This window comes from Mastomys coucha, unplaced genomic scaffold (genome assembly GCF_008632895.1).
Source record: "Mastomys coucha isolate ucsf_1 unplaced genomic scaffold, UCSF_Mcou_1 pScaffold23, whole genome shotgun sequence".
Taxonomy (NCBI): Eukaryota; Metazoa; Chordata; class Mammalia; order Rodentia; family Muridae; genus Mastomys; species Mastomys coucha.
In genome coordinates this window covers 21,061,650-21,082,928 of record NW_022196906.1, presented here as the reverse complement: position 1 = coordinate 21,082,928, position 21,279 = coordinate 21,061,650, and the positions used below count along the sequence as shown (strand labels likewise).

General features: G+C 43.9%; 1 protein-coding gene across 1 annotated transcript; it reads left to right on the top strand.

The window, feature by feature from the left end:
• Nucleotides 1–34: 34 nt before the first annotated feature.
• Nucleotides 35–21,122, top strand: Vps26b (VPS26, retromer complex component B). Its single transcript, XM_031345386.1, has 6 exons — nt 35–726; nt 9,932–10,088; nt 13,478–13,642; nt 16,139–16,314; nt 18,312–18,454; nt 18,850–21,122. Exons 1-6 carry the CDS (start codon nt 504–506, stop codon nt 18,994–18,996), a joined length of 1,011 nt encoding a protein of 336 aa, XP_031201246.1. The 5' UTR covers nt 35–503; the 3' UTR covers nt 18,997–21,122.
• The last annotated feature ends 157 nt before the right edge of the window (nt 21,123–21,279 follow it).

Sequence of the window (21,279 nt, the reverse complement as noted above, 5' to 3'; positions counted from 1 at the left end):
GGAGGGGAGGGGAGGGGGAAGACGTGCGCGTGCGCGTGGCATCTTCTTCGCATCCGGGCCGGAATTCTCCTGCCCCTTCCCCACCCCCACGGCGCTGCCGTAGCACTTCGGTGCGTTGCGCCGCGGGAGTCTAGGCAGTTCAGGGTGTGCGGCTGGGCGCTGGACCCCACCCGGTGGGCGACGAGACCCGCGTGCTTGGCGCCTTCTGCCCGGGGCCCTAGTCGCTGCTCCACCAGGATCTGGGGAGGTACTGTGTCTAGCCTCTCGGTGCATCGCTGCTCTGGGCGCCGCAACCCGCAGCCGACAGCCTTCCTCCGCCCTGCCTCTCCCCAGGGGCGCAGGCCGTCGGCGATCGCCCACCGCCCAGCTCAGAGGAGCGGGGCTGCGGTGCGGCGTCCAGCGCGTTCCCGCAGCCGGCCCTCCGGCCTGCCTTCTCCGAAGGCAGCCCGCGCCTTGGAGGGAGGGAGCAGTCTGTGCCGACACCGGCACGGCTAGGCGGGGAGATGAGCTTCTTCGGCTTCGGGCAGAGCGTGGAGGTGGAAATCTTGCTGAATGATGCGGAGAGTAGGAAGCGAGCGGAGCACAAGACTGAGGACGGGAAGAAGGAGAAATATTTCCTCTTCTACGACGGGGAAACCGTCTCGGGGAAGGTGAGCCTATCTCTGAAGAACCCCAACAAGCGACTAGAGCACCAGGGCATCAAGATCGAGTTCATTGGGCAGATCGGTGAGTCTATCCCCTGGGATCTTCCCAAGCCCGGGACGTCAGCCCGCCCCTGAAATCGAGTGTGGGACAGACTGGGAGCAGAGATTTTCAGTGCCCAGCTGCGAGGCCTGCGACAGGTTCTTTTCAACTGCAATCTAAAGCCTGAGATTCACCCACGAGTCCCGCCCGTGGGCGACTCTCCCATGCATTCATTACCTTCTTCCGTGCCAAAAGTGACAGCGTGCTGCTGAGGAGGTGGGGACAGCCTAGATAGGGTAGGGAGCCCTCTGCTGTGTGGTGGAATGCTCACCTGGAGCCTGGGTATCCCCATTGTCTCTGCAGTATGCTTCCAGCTTTGCTTCTAGTACCCGGGATTTCATAGTGAGGTAGACAATATCCTGCAGGTGGGTTTGACAGCTAGAGCTGTCAGATCCAATCCAAAGTTAAGCAGTGACCCCACCCACCTATCCATCATCCCTCCTCCCCCTTTAAAATATAGTGTGGTATACAGGGCTCATAAATTCCGTCTATCTCACCTCCATTGTGTACTACATTTCATGTGCATGTTTTGAATACCTTTAACCTGCCTCTTTCTGACTGCCTCTATTTCTCAAACTTCTTTATTACAATTCTAGTATTTAGTTGTCTAATTTTCTCCTTAAAGTCAAAGAAGTGATGCTGCAAAGACTATAATTAAATGATCAAAAATTTGCAGTGCTCAATAGTCGTCTTAAAATATTGTTAATTTTAATAGAACAAGACAAGGGAAGGTAGTAAAACAAAATATTTGGGGAGCCAGGTGAGTTTGGTGGCACATGCCTTAAATTGCAGCACGTGGGAGGCAGAAACAGGCAGTTGAAGGCTGGCCTGGTTCATATAGTGAGACCCTGTTTCAAAACTCCACAAAAATTTGGGGGGCTTCCCATTATGACTGGGTTGTCACTGATTCTAAGTATTTGGAGTCTTCTGTGTTATCAAAGTGCTTTCGTACTTCTAAAATAAAATATTTGTATTATGAAGTCACCAGTAGATTATGCCCAGTGGATGATGAACACCAGTCAGAAAATCCCTACCCTGAACCCCACACTGCACTTATGGACACTGATTTTAGCAACTTCCTTGGGAAAGCTTGCTAAATTCACATGCTAAGAGTTGAGCATATCATCTGTTTGCTCCCATTTACAGATGTAGGAGGAATCCTGGGAAAAGGAGTCCTGGTAGCTAGAATTTTGCAACCCACTGTTTGGCCTTAAACATCTTCCCTCTGGTATTTAAAATATGAACTCTAGCTGAAGACTAGGTGATCATAAAGGAACTGTTTGGTTTTTTTAAAGCCAGGATGTGAAAGAGCTGTTGCTGTAGCAGAAAAGAAAGTGAAGGGTGAATTTCACACTGGTTTCTCTCCTGTTTCTGGCTGGCTGGCAGGACAGGAGCACTGTCAGTTGATATTTGGAGCCAGATCACTATTGTTACAGGCTGTTAGCTGTATTGTCAGTCTTTCCTGAACTAGAGACCAGGGCATCTCCTCCTCTTCACACAATAATGCCTTGAGGTACTGCTGTGTGTCCCCATGGAGGATAAAGTCACTCCTAGTAAAGAGTCACAGGTCAGATTATATAAATCCAAAGCACTTTATGTTAAGCATAATATATGAAATAGTCAGTACTTGCCTACTGAGAATTGGTATTTTAAGTAGAAGTTTTAAAGTTACTACATCAGTTCTTTTGTTCTGTAATACCAGTATTTTAGTCTTTGTCTATACCATCAATTCCCTGATGGTAAATAACTCAAAAACCTCCCTGCTTTATTCAGGCAATATGAAATGAGCCATTCTAGAAGGAAAGCATGTCCAGGTCTCTTTCTATTTAAAGACAAGGAAGCCAAAGAGGCTATTTGCTGCATTTGCCCCACCTGCTTTCTTCCCTAACCCTTTCATTCCAAGATTGTAATAACTTCACTGACTTTTCTTGAAACCTTTTATTGCTTCTTGGATAATTTTCCCTGGGACCTTGGCACTCTGACCTCATGGGGACTCAGCTTTGTTAGCTGTAAATCAAGTATATTGAAATCACCTGGTTATTATGAGATATTGGGGGGCTGTGTTTCATGTCTCAGATAGAGGGTTCCTTTATAGAGGTAAGAGTTGTCAATATAGTGATACTTTCATTTCACAAACTGAATTACAGCCACTGATTCAGGCCCCACCCTAGGCTTCATATATTCTTCTCAGTTAGCTTGCCATGTGGACTTTTACAGAGAACATCTTTTCAGCTACTTGCTTTAAAGCGTTTACTTCTGCCACATGAAGCTTTCACACAGCTAGCAGTGCGTGTGGTGCTTAAAGTGTATACTTCAAGTTCTTTCACATTCATTATCCATGGTTACGTGACAGAATAGTAATAGAGCAAAACAGAATTATAAGCAGTATATTTATTGTTTGGGCTTGAGATTTCTTCATCAAGGAGAAGACATCAGAAAGAATTTCCTAAGCAGACATGATGGCATATACTTACAATGTCAGGACTTCAAAGGTTAAGTAAGCCAGGAAGATCTGGAGTTCAAAGTCAGTCTGGCTACACAGCAATAAAGGAAAAGCCTTTCTAGGTATGTTTGGTATATCTCTTCCCACTTTCCCTACCACTCTTTCTGTTCCTAAAATTGATTGCTATTAAGGATATACCAGCTTATTTGCACAAAGTACTTTGCATGAGTTTCATGTTTCTTTATTATCTTTGTGACTTCCCCAAAGAATCAGGGCATGACATATTATGTCATACATCTAAGACAGTTATTACGAAGTGACTTCAAGGCACCAGAGCGAGGCCAGTGGGTAACTTTGTTGAAGTTGTGGTTCTGTGGTTTTCTCCTTGATTGCATTCTTTGACTATGTATCAAGTAGGTGGAACTTCTGTCATGTTAGAAGGTCAGGTTATATGGGTAACTGTAGCTGCAGCCAAGAGAGTTACTTACCATCAACCTGATAAAACAGGTTGTATGTTTGTTTGTTTGGGTTTTGGAGGAGTTGGAGCTATTATCCCTTGTCTTAAACTCTATAACCTGCTCTGACACTCTCTTCCATATCCTTCTCATAATCTTCTGCAATCTTGGAAGGATGAACTTCCAAGAGGCAATTCTCATGTTGTCAATCCCTTAAAAGCTGTTTTGTTTGTTTGCTTTTTACCAGCTCCTTAGAGGGAGTATATTTATTTCCTTTCTGGAACTTGTCCCAGCCTGCCTTTCCAGACTTGTCTCTCTATAACTTCTTCACTGATGATAGCTTCTTCAGATATCTTCTTCTAGTCAGGCCCGGTGGTGCACACTTGTCAGCCCACCTCTTTGAAGACTGAAGCAGGAGGATCATGAGTTCCAGCCCAGCCTGCAGCCCACCTCTTGGAAGACTGAAGCAGGAGGATCATGAGTTCCAGGCCAGCCTGGGCTACATAGTGAGACCTTATCTTTAAAAAATGAACTAAATAAGGGACTGGAGAAGTGACTCACTAGTTGAAAGCACTGACTGTTCTTCCAGAGGTCTTGAGTTTAATTCCCAGCACCCACATGGCAGCTTACAACAGTCTATACCTTTAGTCCCATGGAATCCAACACTCTCTTCTGCTACAGAGACATACATGTAGACAAAACATCTAAGTACATAAATGAATAAATCTTTTTTTTTTTTTTTTAAGACAGGGTTTTTCTGTATAGCACTGATTATCCTGGAACTCAGTTTGTAGATCTGGCTAGCCTGGAACTCACAGAGATCTACCACTTGCCTCTGCCTTCCTAGTGCTGGGAATAAAGGTATGCACCACCACCACCCAGCTATAAATCTTTCTTTTTTTTAATGAAGTAAATAATAAAAATCCTTTTCTGCATGAAGCACTGGTTTCAAACCCCAGTACTGCCAAACAAACAAGCCAACAAACCTCTATCCCTTTTAAAGTTTTGGTGTCTTTCCCCTTGTATTTTAACTTTTTCTTTCTTCTGAAAAGTATGGCCTACCCAATTTGTACTCTTTCTTTAAAAGTCTGCTAATCGCTTCCTCTCCTGTTCTTCTAAGTTCCAAGGTTACCTCTTTTCAAGCAGGTTGTGACTTCATTATTGTTGTGTTTATTTATTTATTTTTTCAGTTGTCTTATCTTCTTACCCGAAAGGCCAGAGACTGCCTCCCTTCCATCACTAGTCCAGTGGTTAACCTCTCTCTAGTCTCAGTGGCTAGCTCTATTCCATCATTATTCCAGTGGTTAATCTCTAGTCTCAGTGGCTAGCACAGAGAAAGTGCTAATTAATCATTTGTCACCTGGATAATCTTGGTTCAGATCTAAGATTTTATAGAAATTACTTTCTGGATTTTCTTTTCTTTTTTCATCTTCTTTAGAATTCAGGAACAAACTAAGAAGCCACAGTTATGCCAGGCAAGTTCTTCAACGAAACAAAGCAACAGTCTAGATCAAGCAGCTAAGTTTCCTGGGGAGGCAGTAATGAACTAGCTAGGCATTCTGTCAGTCTCAGAACTTAAGATGGCATTTGACCATCATGCATCTATTGCAACAGCATCTTCTTAAGGGATCTTGGATGTGAGCAATACATCTGATATCAACTTACTTTTTTTTTTCTTCATCATATTCCTATTTCAAATTGAGATCACCTCTTCTGTTGAAAAGAGGGGTTGTCAGACCTGTGGCACACTGAGTCCTGCAGCAACCTTTGTAGCAGCCTTACAGTTTGAATATTGTTTTAAGCAAGTAATCAGTTCCTAGCTCTTAATGTAGATCCTTGGGCTTTTTTTTTGTTTTGTTTTGTTTGCTTTGTTTTTTTTGTTTGTTTGTTTGTTTGTTTTGGTTTTTCAAGACAGGGTTTCTCTGTGTAGCCCTGGCTGTCCTGGAACTCACTCTGTAGACCAGGCTGGCCTCAAACTCAGAAATCTTCCTGCCTTTGCCTCCCAAGTGCTGGGATTAAAGGCGTGCACCACCACTGCCTAGCATAGATCCTTGTTTTAGTGATCCTGTTTTTCAGCTGCTTTGTTGTCCTCTCTGTACCTAGCACTCTTCTCCTGGTAGCATAGTCTCCATTGGAACAATGCCAGTAAATGTATGGTGAGGGAAGTCTTCCAGGTGCTGGTGGGATTGGGAAGATAAGGAATATACAAGGAGCAGTGAGGGCACTACTGCACAGTTCTAGAGGAGGCCATTTCCCTGCTGAAATCCTTTGAGAAACACTGGTAAAAGGTGTAAGCCAGACTTGGAAACCTTGAAGGCTAATGGGGTTAGACGAACCAAATATAATTAGAAGGTCAACCTTGCAGAGATAGGCAGATACAAATATCCTTATACCCCAGAGCCAAATAGATAATTTTTAGAAAGTGTTTAATGAACTCATCAATACCAGTAAGCCTGTCCTTTAAAAAAAAAAAAAGAAAGAAAAGAAAAGAAACTCCAGAGACTTTTATTTTAGCTCATTTACTCTTCAAATACCAAATGAAAAAGCATGCAGAGGTTATCTGGATTGATTCTGGCAGACTTATTAAGTTGTCAGCAGGGCTTTGATTTGCACAGAACAGAACTGCGCATGCACAACCCAGAGGGTGCATTGTTCCTTTGGGTCTGCCAGGGGCAGGAGCTGGATGGAGCTATGGCAAGCAGGACTCTGGATCACATAATCTGCAGAGGTTTGGAAAGTAAGATGAAAATGTGGCTTTTGCTGCTTTGTATCTTCCCAAGCCTAACACGAAATTTAGACTATACGTGGCAGTAGCCTAGTAGCAGGTCCCAGGATGTTTGAAAGGCTTGGCCTATAATGTCAAGTTGGCCCAATTTCCTCCTACAGGGGCAAATCCCTTCTTGGCCGTTGGTGGCAGGTATTACCATGAAAACATCCTGAATGCAAAAATTACTTCCTCTTTTTGAGTGAAGAGGAAAACTAATGACAGAACTTACTTGAAAGAAATAAAAAGAATGTAGTGAGGGATAGAGTTTCTCCCTCTGCCTGAAGGGCTGTGGTGCTTGGGATAACTCTAGCTGCTGCTTTGGGATGGGAGAGTCTCTTTAGGGCATAAGGCTCTTGCTAGAATACTTGGATTTTCTGCCTTAATTTATTCAAGATGAAACCAACCCTTCTGGCAGATAGCAGTGTAAAGCTACATTCTGCCACAGTGTTTGCAGATACATTCCAAGCTGCTTATAACATTACAAATCAAAAAGGCCATTCCAAGCTAGATGTGATGGCATATACCTGTATTCCTAGCAATAGAAAGAATGAACCAGGAGAATGACCCAATTTGAAGCTAGTCTGGGCTATGTAGCAAGACCCATCTTAAGAAAATAAAACAACAAAAGGTCATTCTTGCTTTCCTCAGACCACAGTGTTCTGTCATGGAATTTCTTGTAGGCAATGATGCTGATGTGTTACAGGAAGAAAAGCACTGGAGAGAATGGGATGCTTTACAGAAAAAAGTCTTCTACCCAAGCCCCCTGCTGGGCCAGGCTGGGACCAGGCTGGGGACTTCTGCTGTTGCTAGGATCCTCAAATACTGCAGTCTGAGCATATTCTGAACCATCTCTGTTTCTTATTTCTCATGTTGCCTTTGGGCTGTATGATTGTCACCTTTGTCTGTTTCCTTCCTTCTCTTTCTATTTTCCCCTTGATGCTGCAGTTTTTCCATGGGAAGTTTATGGAAATGTGCTTCTTATATGAATTTACTGGACCAAATCCAATGCCAGGGAGCTGAGGTACAGGGTTCCCAAGTTAGGAGTTCAGTTCTCACATGAGTCCTGCCCTGTACTGTTCTGCATGTTCTAACTTTACTAAGAGCATAGTTAGTCACTAGGCTATTTACTTTCTCCTGCAGAATTTGGAACTGTCATCTCCCTTCAGTGGACTTGTGGATTATCACTTACTATCATGCAACCCACTGCTGATAGCACTTCGTCTTTAGAAAGGGAAGTAGATTATTTGTAATAAAAGGCTGATGGCCGGCCATGGTGGCACATGCTTTTCATACCTAGCATGCAAGGCAGTGGCAGATGGAGCTCTGTGAGTTCAAGGCCAGCCTGGTCTTGTTCCAGGACAAGTTCCAGGACAGGTTTTGCTACAGAGAGACACTGTATCAAAAAGCACACCAAACTAAACCAACCAAACAAACAAAAAACACTGATCAAAATATAACTAGGTAGGAAATAAGCCATATATACTAACCACAGGATACACTGTAAATTTGTATGGAAATAGCATCACTAGAGTGGAATTATCTACACTTTTAACATATTCATGAATTGGATAAATGCTTTTTGAGTTTTGTTTTCTCTTTTGTTTAGTTTTGGTATGTCTATCTTTCTGTCTGCCTTTCTTTCTGACTGTCTGTCTTTCTGTCTCCTTCTCCTTCCTCTCCCTAATGCTGGTGTTAAACATAGGGCCACATCATGCATGACAGACAAGTACTCAACCACTAAGTAGTAGTACCCTCAGCTCAAGTTGAGTAAATCTTCCAACAGCCCACTCTGGTTCCAAGTGCCCCCAAGCTATGGAAAAGCTCCCACGGGATGAGCATGGAGCATTGTGGGAATTTTGCAGTCAGGTTAAGATTAACAGTTGAGATTGTTTCTCTCTGTCAGGAGGTGCTCTTCCCAGCAGGACAGGGTTGAAGACTGCAGTGGCTCTAAAAAGTCAGACTGTCTGGTTACTTGAGCCCAATAAGGTTTTGATCCCAATGAAGGCTTTAGATCTTATACTGTTGGAGTTGGACCCAGAGCAAGTACACTGCTCTAAGCAGCTAAGTCACCTCTGAGAAAGAGAGAAATTATGATGCCCCAGAGATGCTGAGAATGAGGACCAGGCCTGAAAGACAGTGAACTTGTCTTTCAAGCAGGTACTCCATTGTCCCAGTTCATCTCCCTCCTGTGGGGTATAGCCTACCTAGAACAGTGCTTGAACTCAAGGATATTTGAGGGAGGACACTTGAGCTAGCATGTAGCTATGTATCATTAGAGGCAGACTTCAGCGCTTCCATCTAGGGTTCAGCGAGCTGGAGCTATGGGCTTCATCTTTAAAGGGCCTTCAATTCAAAGTAGAAAAACAGACCATGTATATATTAACTTAATTCTTGTATATATTGTTATATATACACATATATACACACATAATATATATTATATATACTGTATGTTATATATGTATATATATAATATTTTATTATATATAATAAAAATTCTTAGTTGTAGAATACAGAAAGACATAAAATAATGTAGGTCTGGTGATAACATGAGCTTATCATGAAGAAATACCAGCTGGGCAAGGACTCATGTCATAGTTCCAGAAGATGAACCAGAAGGATTGCTTTGAGTTTGAGGCTAGCCTTTGCTACACAGTGAATTCTGGGCCAAACTACACTGTGGGATTATAAGGCCTGATCTACTTATCTTGCAGGATTATTGTAAAGATGATGTAATGAAGTAACCATGCGTATCCTGCAGAAGTCAGGAATGTTAGCAAGGTGCTCTGTTTTTTATGTTGATTCTTTTGATACATGTTGAAAAGCTGCTCACTGAGTCTGTTTATCTCAGAATTTTCTTATCTTTTATTGGTGTATAGTTAGTGGATTGTTAACAGGAGCAACAGCCTGAAGCATCACATTGGCTTTTATTTATTTATTTATTTTTAAGGTTTCTTTATTTAACATATATGAGTATTTTGCCTGCATGTATGTATGTGCACCACATCCATGCCTGGTGCCTGTAGAGTTCCGACAAGTACAGTGAACGCCTGGAAGTCTAGTTATAGATGGCTGTGTGCAACCATGTGAGTGCTGAGAAATGAACCCAGACCCTTGCAAGAGTGACAGGTGCCATTAACCAGTGAATTTTCTCTCCATTGTTCGGGCTTTCTCTGTATCATGGATTCTCCATATGAGAAGCAGAAGAGTTAGCTGGGCATGTTGGTACACACCTACTATTTAGTTATTTGAGAGTGGGGCTGGCAAATTCTTATGTCCAAGAATGAGCAGCCAACCCAGGTAACATAGTAAGACTTTGTCTCAAACAAACAAAAAAAGGAAGGCATCTTTGGAAAGGCATATGTATGGGGAAGCCATTGGGGGAGCTGGTGTCAGCTGGAAAAAGAAGAGACCCTAAAACAAGTCTGGTTTGAGGCCTTCAGAAGAGAACAGTGCCTCCTGCCTGCAGTGCCCTCTCTAGGTTCATGTAGGTTCATGTAAAAGGTTTTGTTGTTCCTCTAGAACTCTACTATGACCGTGGGAACCACCATGAGTTTGTGTCTTTGGTGAAGGACCTGGCTCGGCCAGGAGAGATCACCCAATCGCAAGCCTTCGACTTTGAGTTCACTCATGTGGAAAAGCCGTATGAATCCTACACAGGACAGAATGTGAAGCTACGGTAAGTGTCTCTGCTGTTTCTGCTGTGGCCCTGATCCTGTCTCTCTGGGGCAGGGTCTGAAGCTTTGTGGCTTTTAAAGGTCTCTGTGTGGCAACTGAGAAGGAAGAGTATGGCCAGCTGTAGTGTGCTAGTCCATGTTACCACTGGGCTCCCGTAGGGGAGAGCCTGCTCACTGTACTGCCCACGGCCATCCTCAAACCTGAATACAGCCACCTGACCTTTACCATTACCATCACACGGAGTCCCTCAAGACCAAGGGTCTCACAGACTGTAGGGAAATGATGATGAAACAAAGTGATTTTAGAATATATTGCCTTCATTTCCTAGGTAAGTTGTCTAGTTGTAAGTTTATATAATTTAAGTAATAGATATTTTTGACAACCATTTCTTAAAATTTTTTGAAAACTGAGGAATTGGCTTTCATCTGTGAGGCAGCTGCAGGCAGATATCCCAGCTTGGTTGTAGAGGTATTGACTCCTTCCTGTCTAGCTCTCCCACAGAACATCAATGTCATTTTGGACTCTGTAACTTAAAGTGTTTGGAAAAGACGTAAGTTTAGGATTCTAATTCTAGATCTGTCTTCTCCATCTTTTGGAAGAAATAAGAAAACAATGTTTGCATGCATAACAGAAGTCTTTAAAAAATGTTACACAGTATAACAGAGTCTTTAAAAAAAATGTTACACAGTATAACAGAGTCTTTAAAAAATGTTACACAGTATAAGAGAGTCTTTAAAAATTGGACACAGGGCTGAGCGTTTGTCTTAGTGTACATTTGCCTAGCAATACACCATCCGGGACCCATTCTAGGGGTCCAAAACCAAAAAGCTAATGTGCCTAGGAACACCTGAGATTATTTTTACTACTACAGTCTGGGAAACTGAGGGAAGAGAGCGATGCCTGGGCCTCTTGTATTAGAACGCACAGCAGCACTAGACTCATAGCTGTGTGGCCAGGATACAGCAGACTCTCCTGTCATCTGATCACCTGACCCCGAGTCTTGACCTCACAAGCTCAACTTGTCTTCAGCATCTGTCAGCCTGGGTCTCGGATGGTGAGGACTGCAGTGAGACTAACATTCCCCTTTCTTTCTCCTAGTTTCCCTCCACCCATTTGAGGTGTTTATAGACTCTTTGAAATATTTGTACCAGATTTCTACTAAAGACAGTGATTCATTCTATCACTCTGGAAGAAGTACCAGTGAGCATTATCTAGCACTCACTTAGCTTGGCTATGGGAATTGCTTTAAAAAAAAAAATCTCAACACAAGCTCTTGTTATGTACTGTAGGATGACCTCAAACTCTCAGTCCCCCTGCCTCAACCTCCTGAGTGCTGGGATTACAGGTGTCTGTCACTAGAGTAATCAGTGACCCCCCACACCCACACCCAAGACCAAGTTCTTAGCACAAAGGAGATTCATTTGCCTCAGAGGGTCAAGGGACAGGGAATAAGAGACAGAGGAGGAGGAAGAGGGCAAAGGGAACAGGGAGAGGGTCAGGGGTATTTGGATAGAGAAGAGACAGAAGTGGCCCATAGGCAAATGGCAATTCATAAAGGTACAAGAGGAAACAAACCCATGTAAGGATGAGGTGTTTAATTTTATTTAGGCATGTTAAATAGGACAGCCAAAGGGAGCTTTTGAGTGCTGGACTTTAATACTTTGATATGTGAACCTTAGTGGTCAGCCTCAGGAGGAGGAAGTAGCCAAATGAGGGAGTAGGCCTTGGTGGCTAGTTTTAGGAATGTATCGAAGGGTTTTTAGCAAGGCAGAGGGAACTGCAGAGAAGGGCAAGCCACCATGCGTGTTAAGTTCCACCCTCTACCCCAGTTATTTGCCTTAGTGTTTTTTTATGTAGAAAGGTATGGTAGGAAGAAAGGGAAACAATAGGGTGACTCCTCCAAAATAAATAAATAAACAAATAAGCAAACAAGCAGAGGTCTCAAAGTTGTAGCTCAGTGTGGAGTCGCATATGCACAGACTTGACATCTTGCTTGTGTTGTTTTTGACAGAAGTCACTGAGGTAAATAAAAAGGACTGCCTGGAAGCAGTCAGTGCCCACAGAGCTGGCAGCCTGCATGTGTAGTTGATGTGGCTCACTAGCACGTCTTTGTTAGGTTTCCAATAATGCTTAACAGGCACTTGGATTATCAGAGGATGACTAGAAGAAATTATAACTCCGGGGAGTCGTCCACTCTCAAGGGTGTCTGCATAGTTTATACCCAGGGACTGGGATGCTGCAGAAGACAGTACTGACTGGCTGTTAAACCTTTAGGGGCCACTTACATATCTTCTTTCAAACCTGTGTCCAACCCTGAAGCTGCCTTCTTTGGTGAAATCAGACATTTCTTTGCTATTTTGTTGTGTTACATGTAGATTTTTTTTCTTGAAGTCACTTTTATACTACATGTAGATTTTTTTTTCTTGAAGTCACTTTTATATTCATAAACCTGAATCATAGTTTTTGAATTACTCTTTCCCTGTCTTGACTTTTTTGTTTGTTTATCTCCCTCCAGATTGTGAGCTTCTGTTAGCTGTAAGCTTACTTAGGGTTTCCATTGCTGTGAAGAGACACCATGACCAAAGCAACTCTTATAAATGACAACATTTAATTGGGGCTGGCTAACAGGTTCAGAGGTTCAGTTCATTATCATCATGGTAGGAAGCATGGCAGTGTCCAGGCTAGCAGGGCTTTGGAAAAGCCGAGAGTTCTACATTTTCATCCAAAGGAAGCCAGAAGCAGAGGCTTTGGCACTGGGTGGAGCTTCAAAGCTCACCCACATAGTGATGTACTTCCTCCAACAAGGCCACATCTCCTAATAGTGTCTCTTTCTATGGGCCAAGCATATTCAAACTACCACAGCTCCCCTTGTGATTTTTATTATACTTTTCCCATGCCTAGCAGAGGCTAAATGAAGAAAGACTACTGAAGTGAATATGTGGCTTGATTTCTCCATTTCCTATTCCTCACTTGTATTGATCAGATATTGTTTAGTGGAGAGGCATGTAAGTGTATGGGCTAGATCTCTGTGCCTAAATAGCCAGGAGTTAGATAATAGACAAACCCTCCACATAGATGGCACATAGTGGTAGGGGACATAAAAACCATGCTGTTGGAGCAAAAGTAAACAAATCACTTTTATTAAGACCAGTCTTAGTTTATAGTCATGAGCTCCCAAAAGGATTTTGAAGGAAAGCTTTGATCTGCCTAAGATTGTAATTGCAGAAGTCTAGGCATATATATAATTTTTTTCTACGAAGAAGGCCCATAAATTCTCAAAGGGTTAAACGTTACTTCCTGTAGGGCTCTCTGAGGTGGGCTACTTTGGTGTCATTTCTGCAGCATCTAGAGACTAGAAGTATTCATGTAGGATGACTCTACCTCTTACAGCTATTTCCTTCGAGCCACCATCAGCCGCCGCCTCAATGATGTTGTCAAAGAGATGGACATTGTAGTTCACACACTTAGCACATACCCCGAGCTGAACTCATCCATCAAGATGGAAGTTGGGATTGAGGACTGCCTGCACATTGAATTTGAGTATAACAAATCCAAGTAAGTATCCTGAGACCCAAGCTTGTGTGATAGTTACTTATGGAGGTTAAGAGAGATCTTAAGTGTCTACTGACAGCCTCATGATAACATGCTGGTAGGGGAGACCACAAAAATAGTACACTAGCTGTTAGGCTAGTTAGAGATAGATTGACCAAGAAATAGAAACTTCATAGGTCAGTATATTAAATTATTTATGATCACATCTATAAACATAGATGCCCATCAAAGTCAAGCTAAAGTAGCTTTTAGGTTGTTTTAGATGCTAGGTAAAGCTCCTTCCATGGCTGAGAACAACCATGGAACACAATGCTACTTTCATTTTTTTCTGCCTGCCTTAGAAATTAAAGCGAGGAAACCATGCACTGGCAATGGCCTGCATCCTTCCTGAACCAACAGTACAGAATACCTGATGCACATTTATAAAGGTCTTAAAATAACTTTTACCTGGCAAGTTGGAAAGCTGTGTTTTAATTTGTGTTTACCATTAGAACATCAAAATATTTAATTGTTTGTAAGGTACAGAATTTCCTGGCAGCCTTCCATCTTCCTTTTGAATATAATCTGTTCCTGAAAGTATTTGGAGATAATCCAAAACTGGAGGCATCACCTTCTTAGTCTTCCATTCCCCTCTTTGTTACAGTGGCCTTCCCAGGTGAGCCACCAACCAAACACTAGGCAGTAAGGAGAGCCAGCTCACCTACTAAGGGCTTAGGAGCAAGACAAAGACTCAACTCCACAGACCAGGCTGGCCTCAAATTTGTGATCCTGTTCCTACCTCAAAAGTGCTAGGATTACAGACATGCACTACCATGTCTGACTGGGACAGTTTTTAAACCAAGAGCATAACTTGTCTCCAAAAAGAATTGTGAAACAAAGTGACATGTTTCTATCTTCCCTGACTTGGAACCTAGTGAGGCCCCCATAAAGTGACCATTATGACCTAGAGCCAGTCCTGCTTGGTCTGGCTCACCTGTTTGGTTAGGGATTAAGTGCTAGGAAGGAGCCCCAGCCTCCCTTGCAGTCTTCTTACTCAGCTTGGTCCTGTTTGTTAACCCTAACCCTCTGATGAAGGTGGCCCCTAGCAGCAGTGCTAGCTGTAAAAACCTGAAGCAGCCACTAGTCAGCAGTTTTCTGAAAAAAGGGTGTTTTACAGTCAGTTACACGCAGGCAGGGATAGATACTCCTAGTCTTCCCCTCTCTGTGTAGAACAGGCTGTACCATAAGGGAACAAGAAATATGTTTCTCATATGGGTGTGTTCTGTGTAAGGTTTCTTTATAGTAAGTGAACACTTCATTTATAAGAGTATAGAAAACCTTAACATCCATGCATGGTCTATAAATATCCCCAGGTAAGGCTGCTTGTGGCCCACTGCAGTGTCTGCACTTGTGGAATCACCTACTCATAGCCTGTGGAATTTCCTGTGGGCCTTCCCGGGTGGGCCATCAACCACACGTTAGACACCATCTTCTCAGTCTTCCATTACCTCCTTATTACAGTGGCCCCCATGAACTGTATGCAGCAGTGTTGGGAACAGTGGGTAACAAAAGTCTGGAAACTAGGAATTGCCTATTTGAACTCTCTCTCATTCATTTGAATGACTGAGTCTTCCAACTTCTTTTTTCCCACTTGCCAAGACAAAAAGGCCCAATTCTGAAGTCCCTGCTAGGGATCTCATGCTGAGTCCTAGCTTTGGGTTTGAAGAGTGGGCTGTCTTTCGGGCACCCCTGATACAGGGCTGTGTATACACAGACTACCAGCACCATTTGCTAGCTCACAGAGAAAGACTTAGAAAGGGTTATGCAATATGGCTAAATTGCTAGTAGCTAAGAAGCATAAGCCGTGCTAGCAGAGCCCAGAGAGCAGGCAACCCTGCAGAGGGAGATTCACTTGTTTTGTCCTTCTGCTTCTGCCTGGGCTGTCTAGCCTGAAGCAAACTATTTGCTAGGAACTGTTAAGGCCTAGTTCCCTGAAGGCATTTTATGGAGAGTAAAGTAGAAGGAAGAGACTTAATTCCTGTACTTGTCAGACTGGCCTAATACCTTAGAAAAATACATACATTAGAAAAATACTAACGGTACAGTTGGGTAAGGTAGTGTACACCTTTAATCCCAGTACTCAGGAGGCAGAGACAGGTTGGAGACCAGCCTGGTCTACGAAGTGAGTACTCTGCCATCCAGGAGAACCCTGTTGAACAGAGAAACCCTGTCTTGGGAAAACAAAACAAAACAAAAGGGGTAGCCTGTGGAGACAGAGAAGATAAACAAATATTAGTTGTTGAAATAAAATGTATCTCTTTTGAGCTGGATGTGGAAGAGGAAAGTCACACAGATTCCAATAAGGCTATATCAGGAAACTATTCCAATAGTGAGGTTGATCATACACTTCCATTGCCCCTCTCACCAACAGGGGCATCCCAGATAGTGTGCTCCATGCTGAAACACAAAGTAGCTAGCCACTACGCCACCATCTTCCTTCCTGTACCTTCTCTTCTTCAGATACCACTTGAAAGATGTCATTGTAGGGAAGATATACTTCCTGCTGGTGAGAATCAAGATCAAGCACATGGAGATAGACATCATCAAACGGGAGACAACAGGCACGGGTCCCAATGTGTACCATGAGAACGACACAATAGCGAAGTATGAGATCATGGATGGGGCACCGGTCCGAGGTGAGCCTCCTGGCCCAGGGCCACTGTCACTTTGTTCCCAGGCTGCATGCCCAGTCTCAGCATTGGGGAAGGGCTCAAATTTTGAAGTAAAATATCTTTTTTATTTTATCTGTTTATTTTTTTGAGACAAGGTCTTACTGTGTAGCCCAGGTTGGTGTGGAGTGCATGGGAGTTCCCAGCACTCAAACTGGAAGGGAAGGGAAAAGTTGAGTCAGTGGAACTTCGGCTTCCTCTCCCGTCTATAGCTCCAGCAGCCCCACACTGACCTTTTATATATACTTAAGATTTCATCTCAGTTGGCCAGCCTGCACATGCCTGTTATCTCACCTTGGTAGGTGGAGGCAGGAGGATCAGGAGTTCAAACTTATCCTTGGCTAGAGAGTTTAAGGCCTACTTAGACTGCATGAGACCCTACATATCAAAACAAAAATTGAAAACTGTTATAAGATTTATTTGAATATTGAATTGCTCTTTTCCTCTTGTCATTTGGACATGTTTTGTGGCTGAGGGTAAAAGGTCCATGCACCCTAGTCATTTTCATTGCTTAGTTCTGGCTACAGTAAAAGGATTCACTCTAGGAACCCATTTCTCTGTCATGAGAGTGCACTGCTAGATTGCTTGCCCATGCTACAAGAGCTTCAGACAACACCAAGAACCCCAGGAAGTGGTCCTCCTTGAGCACCACAGGTCCCTAGGATGAGTAGGCTTGAAAGCTCGCTGCTGTTGGGAATCTGGATGACTCCTGGGAAGGAGCAAATAGCAACCATTTACATTTGGTATTGGCTTTGTAGCAACTGAGATGAAGGTGGTCTCATTTCCCTTTGAAGTGCGTGGTACTACATTCCAATGGGTGTTCCACAAGGAAGATGTCACATTGGGCAGTTCATAGCACATAGCACTAGAGACAACAGATTCTTAAGTGTTTACTCTATTGGACCCTTGAGAATGTTGCAACCTAGCTGTCTTAACTCTGATGTTCCATTTTGACCAGTTGTGCAAGTAGAACTGACTATCATTTCTGCTGTACAAATGAAATGGGGCACAGAAGAGCAGATAATTAAAGGTTCGATTATATTTAGCTTATGGCCTTTCTCAGTAGAATTGCTGCCCTCATTTTGTTCCTCTTATTAGACTGTGATAGGACCTTTAAAATATGTCCCTAGATTTCTCTGGTTTCCAAGTGAAAGCTACAGATGCATTCAGGAAGTAAACTGGCAACTGGAGAACAGGGTACAGGATGAGTTTTCTGTTTTCTAGGCCACTCTACTGCAGATCACTACTGGAGTGGAGATGCATTCAGGGCCATAAATTGACTAGTTCCAAGGGAAGGATACCTGTTGGAGAGATAGCTCAGTGGTTAGGAACACTTACTGCTTTTGTAGAAATATGAGCTTGCTTGGGTCCCAGCACTCAAATCAGGCAGCTCTGTCAGAATAACTCCACCTTTCTTCTGGCTGCCTCAGATGCCTGAGCATACATGTACTTACTCATATACACGTCAATAAAAAACATCTTTAAAAGAAAAAGTTTTTAAAGAAAAAGAAACCCAGTAACTTAACTGACTTATTGGGTCATACCTCTAATTCCAGCACTTGGAAGGCTGAGGCAGGGGGGATTGTTGTGAGTTCAAAACCAGGCAGAACTACATAAAGATCATGTTTTAAATAAACAAGCCTTCTATCCCCCAACCCCACTTCAAACAAGGCACATTGCACCTTGGTGCGGAATGGTTTCTCTGTGCTGTTCTGCATTTTCCACTGCTTTCTGCAGTGGGAGTGTGTGTTCAGAAACTACACACTGGAATGGAGCTGGATAACCGTATTTACTTCAGGAAACTACTGAGAAGCAAGGTGTGACATCTCAAAGGGCAGAAGTCTTTTGCTTCGTGTTCCTTGCCTTGCTCAGCTGAATTCTGACCTGCTATGGCCAGAATGGGTGTTGTATGATGACGGTGCCTCTCGTGTCCCTTGCCTTCATCTTTGCCTCACCCCTTACAGGTGAGTCCATCCCCATCAGGCTCTTCCTGGCAGGGTATGAGCTCACACCCACCATGCGGGACATAAATAAGAAGTTCTCTGTGCGCTATTACCTCAACTTGGTGCTGATAGATGAGGAGGAACGGCGCTACTTCAAGCAGCAGGTGGGTACCTCCTCCAGGACCCTGGGTCCCCTTGGGCACAACACAGAAAGGCCACCATTCCCACACAGGGCCATCTTTATACTTAAAGCAAAATGCTAAAAGAAAATAGTCAAGCCTTTGTTCTCATTATTTTGCCAAGAGATAGAAATATGGGACTGCCTCGGCTCCTCTAGCAGGAGTGCAAATTCCCAGTTGATACCCAGGATCTGCTTTCTAAGGCCTGACTCCCACTCTTGTGGCTCACACAGGGACATGAGTATTAGCAGCCAGTGCTTTGGTGAGAGATGAGCAAAGGCTATTCCTGGAGAGTCCCTAGGACCAAGGTGGGAAGCCCTGAGAAAAACATCCCCGAGCCTCTCTCAAGTACAATATTGCCCCTTCTTCTAACTCTGTAGGAAGTGGTGTTGTGGCGGAAGGGTGACATCGTACGGAAGAGCATGTCCCACCAGGCAGCCATTGCCTCACAGCGCTTCGAGGGCACAACCTCCCTGGGTGAGGTGCGGACCCCTGGCCAGCTGTCTGACAACAACAGCAGACAGTAGGCCCCTGGGGCCAAGAAGTTGCTGGGCATCCACCACAGAACCCCCATCTATCAAGTACCAGCCAACCGGGGGAGGGGGAGGATGGTGTGAGGTTCAACTGGCCGTTACTTGCAACCTTGGAAACAAATCATGTTTTTTACTTAACTTCTTTTCTCTGAAGAACCTAAGGGGCTTGGGTTGGGCAGCAGTATCCCTGCGATTCTGCAGCCTAGGTAGGATAAGAAGAGGAAACATTCTGGAAGAAAGTCTCTTCCTTGGTAATGAGCTGTGCGTCAAGGCTGTCTCAAGCAGAGTTGAGAGCACACATCCTTGGCTCCAGGTTCTCTGGACTTCCTGATACAGAAGCTGAGTATGTCCCTGGCATTTACCTGCCAGCAGGGCTCTGGGTAGTCATGTCTTATACTCCTTTCGACTGTTCTGAGGTAGTGGCAGAAGCGGTTGGGCCTGTCTCAACTAAGTTGGAAGAAGACTCAAGATCAGGAAGGTACTTCTCTGGGTGTCCGGGACGTGGTGCTCTGAAGTTTCTCCAGTCACCTCTGGCCTCTTACTACTAGGACCAGACCCTTCTCTTCTCCATCTTCTCTAGCTCATCAGGAACTACACAGGAACAGAAGCTTAAGGAAGGGTCTGTGTCTGACAGTCCTCTCACTTGTGAGAGACGGACACAGAGAAGCCCTGGTGCCGTGTCACACATGGAGGCAAGGGGCTGAGCTAGGTCTCCTGCAGAGGAAACATTAGGCAAGGCAAACATCTGCCTTCACCACATGACTCCACTTGGCAACCCAACGTCTGGATTGTTCTAGGGGATTATTTTAAGTTATCCAACAAGCCCTAAGCAGAGGGTCTATTTCCTTTAGCCTAGATCCCTAGAAGAGGTTGGGATCCATTTACCTCCCTAAAGCAATCTGTTGTTACTCCTTGTCTTCTGCTTGATTTCTGTAACTGGGCTTGGTTTCAGGCATGTACAAATTTTGTTCTTACTCCCATCCAAACCCTTTCATCCCACTATCTACAAATTAAGGGAGGAGGGGCCTCTGCACAGGGCTCTGCTACTGTGACCAGAATAATTCTGCTTGCCAAATAACATGTCTTCACCAATTCACTGACTCAAGTTTAGGACCACTATTTTGTTTTGTTTTGAATTTAAAAACAAAATAGGAAAACTCTGGTGGATGTTGTTATACTAGAGAAGAGGCAGTTCTTTCTCCTGCTCCATGCTTGGCCTGCAAGTAGAAAAGGGGTTGACTATCTTTTCTACCTTGTCTGGAAATGACTAGAATTACCATCTCCTGTTGGCTACCCTCCCGTGTCTGCGAAAGTCAAGTGGACCTTGTGTTCAACAAGTATAGTATTCGCTGGTCTGTGTTCTTTGTAATTTGGAAAGTAAAGGATTTGTTCCTGTGTCATCTTTCAGTTTGTGTAGAAAATGGGACTCTTGCAATCTCTGGCTTTGACAGGGCGGGGCTGATGGATGAGAGACTCTTGGAATGACTGGGGGTAGCAGAGCTAAGGAAAGGAAAGTTTCCATGCCCGACCCCAGGTTTAGGTGTGACATACAATCCCCATGGGAACAGGTTCACCCATCCAGCTGTCCTTGGCTATCAAGGCTGGGCCCTAGCATATGAGGAAGGTGGGCTCTTTACTCTTGCCTTTTTCAGGGTATGAGATTAGAATCTGCTGTGCCTCCTTTTAATATCTTATTAAAAAGCATTTGTCAATTTTTCTGCCTCCCAGCTGACAACACAAAATCATTTTCCAACTTTGCTAATATTATAAGCCTTTCTTCTGGGAGAACTAGAAGGTAGAATATGCTGTTTCTCTCAGGAGCTGTGCACAAGCCAAGTCTTGTTTTCTCTGCCTCTGTCTCACCCCACCCCCACCCGTTTTCTCTGCCAACTGTGAAAGTATGGGGAAGCTCCCATCCCCATCCTTTAAGGTTCCCAAACCTGGAGTGCATAGGTACTAAACCAAGCAGTGCAACTTGTAATTAAGAAGCTGCAGTGTTTACATGTTTCTTAATGTGTTGTCTTTTCAATGGCTGTATTTTAAAAGAACATTTGTTTTAATGATGTCTCTAATTAAATGAAGCCCTATGGCTTTGGAGGCATTGTGCCCATGGTCCACCAGATTCTGTGGTCTTTCCTTCTTAACACTGTCTCATCTCTGACACAGTATGCAGCATGCCTTCAACATTGCCTTCTTTTTCAGTGGATGGTAAACAGTAATGAGCACTGTATTAACCACCCATTATAGGCAAACATGGCCCAGTTCAGGTTTGTCTGG

Coding starts and splice junctions, on each gene's coding strand:
- Vps26b (XM_031345386.1), top strand. CDS start 504: ATGAGCTTCTTCGGCTTCGGGCAGAGCGTGGAGGTGGAAATCTTGCTG. Junction 727..9,931: donor CGAGTTCATTGGGCAGATCG/GTGAGTCTATCC, acceptor TTGTTCCTCTAG/AACTCTACTATGACCGTGGG. Junction 16,315..18,311: donor GGATGGGGCACCGGTCCGAG/GTGAGCCTCCTG, acceptor CACCCCTTACAG/GTGAGTCCATCCCCATCAGG.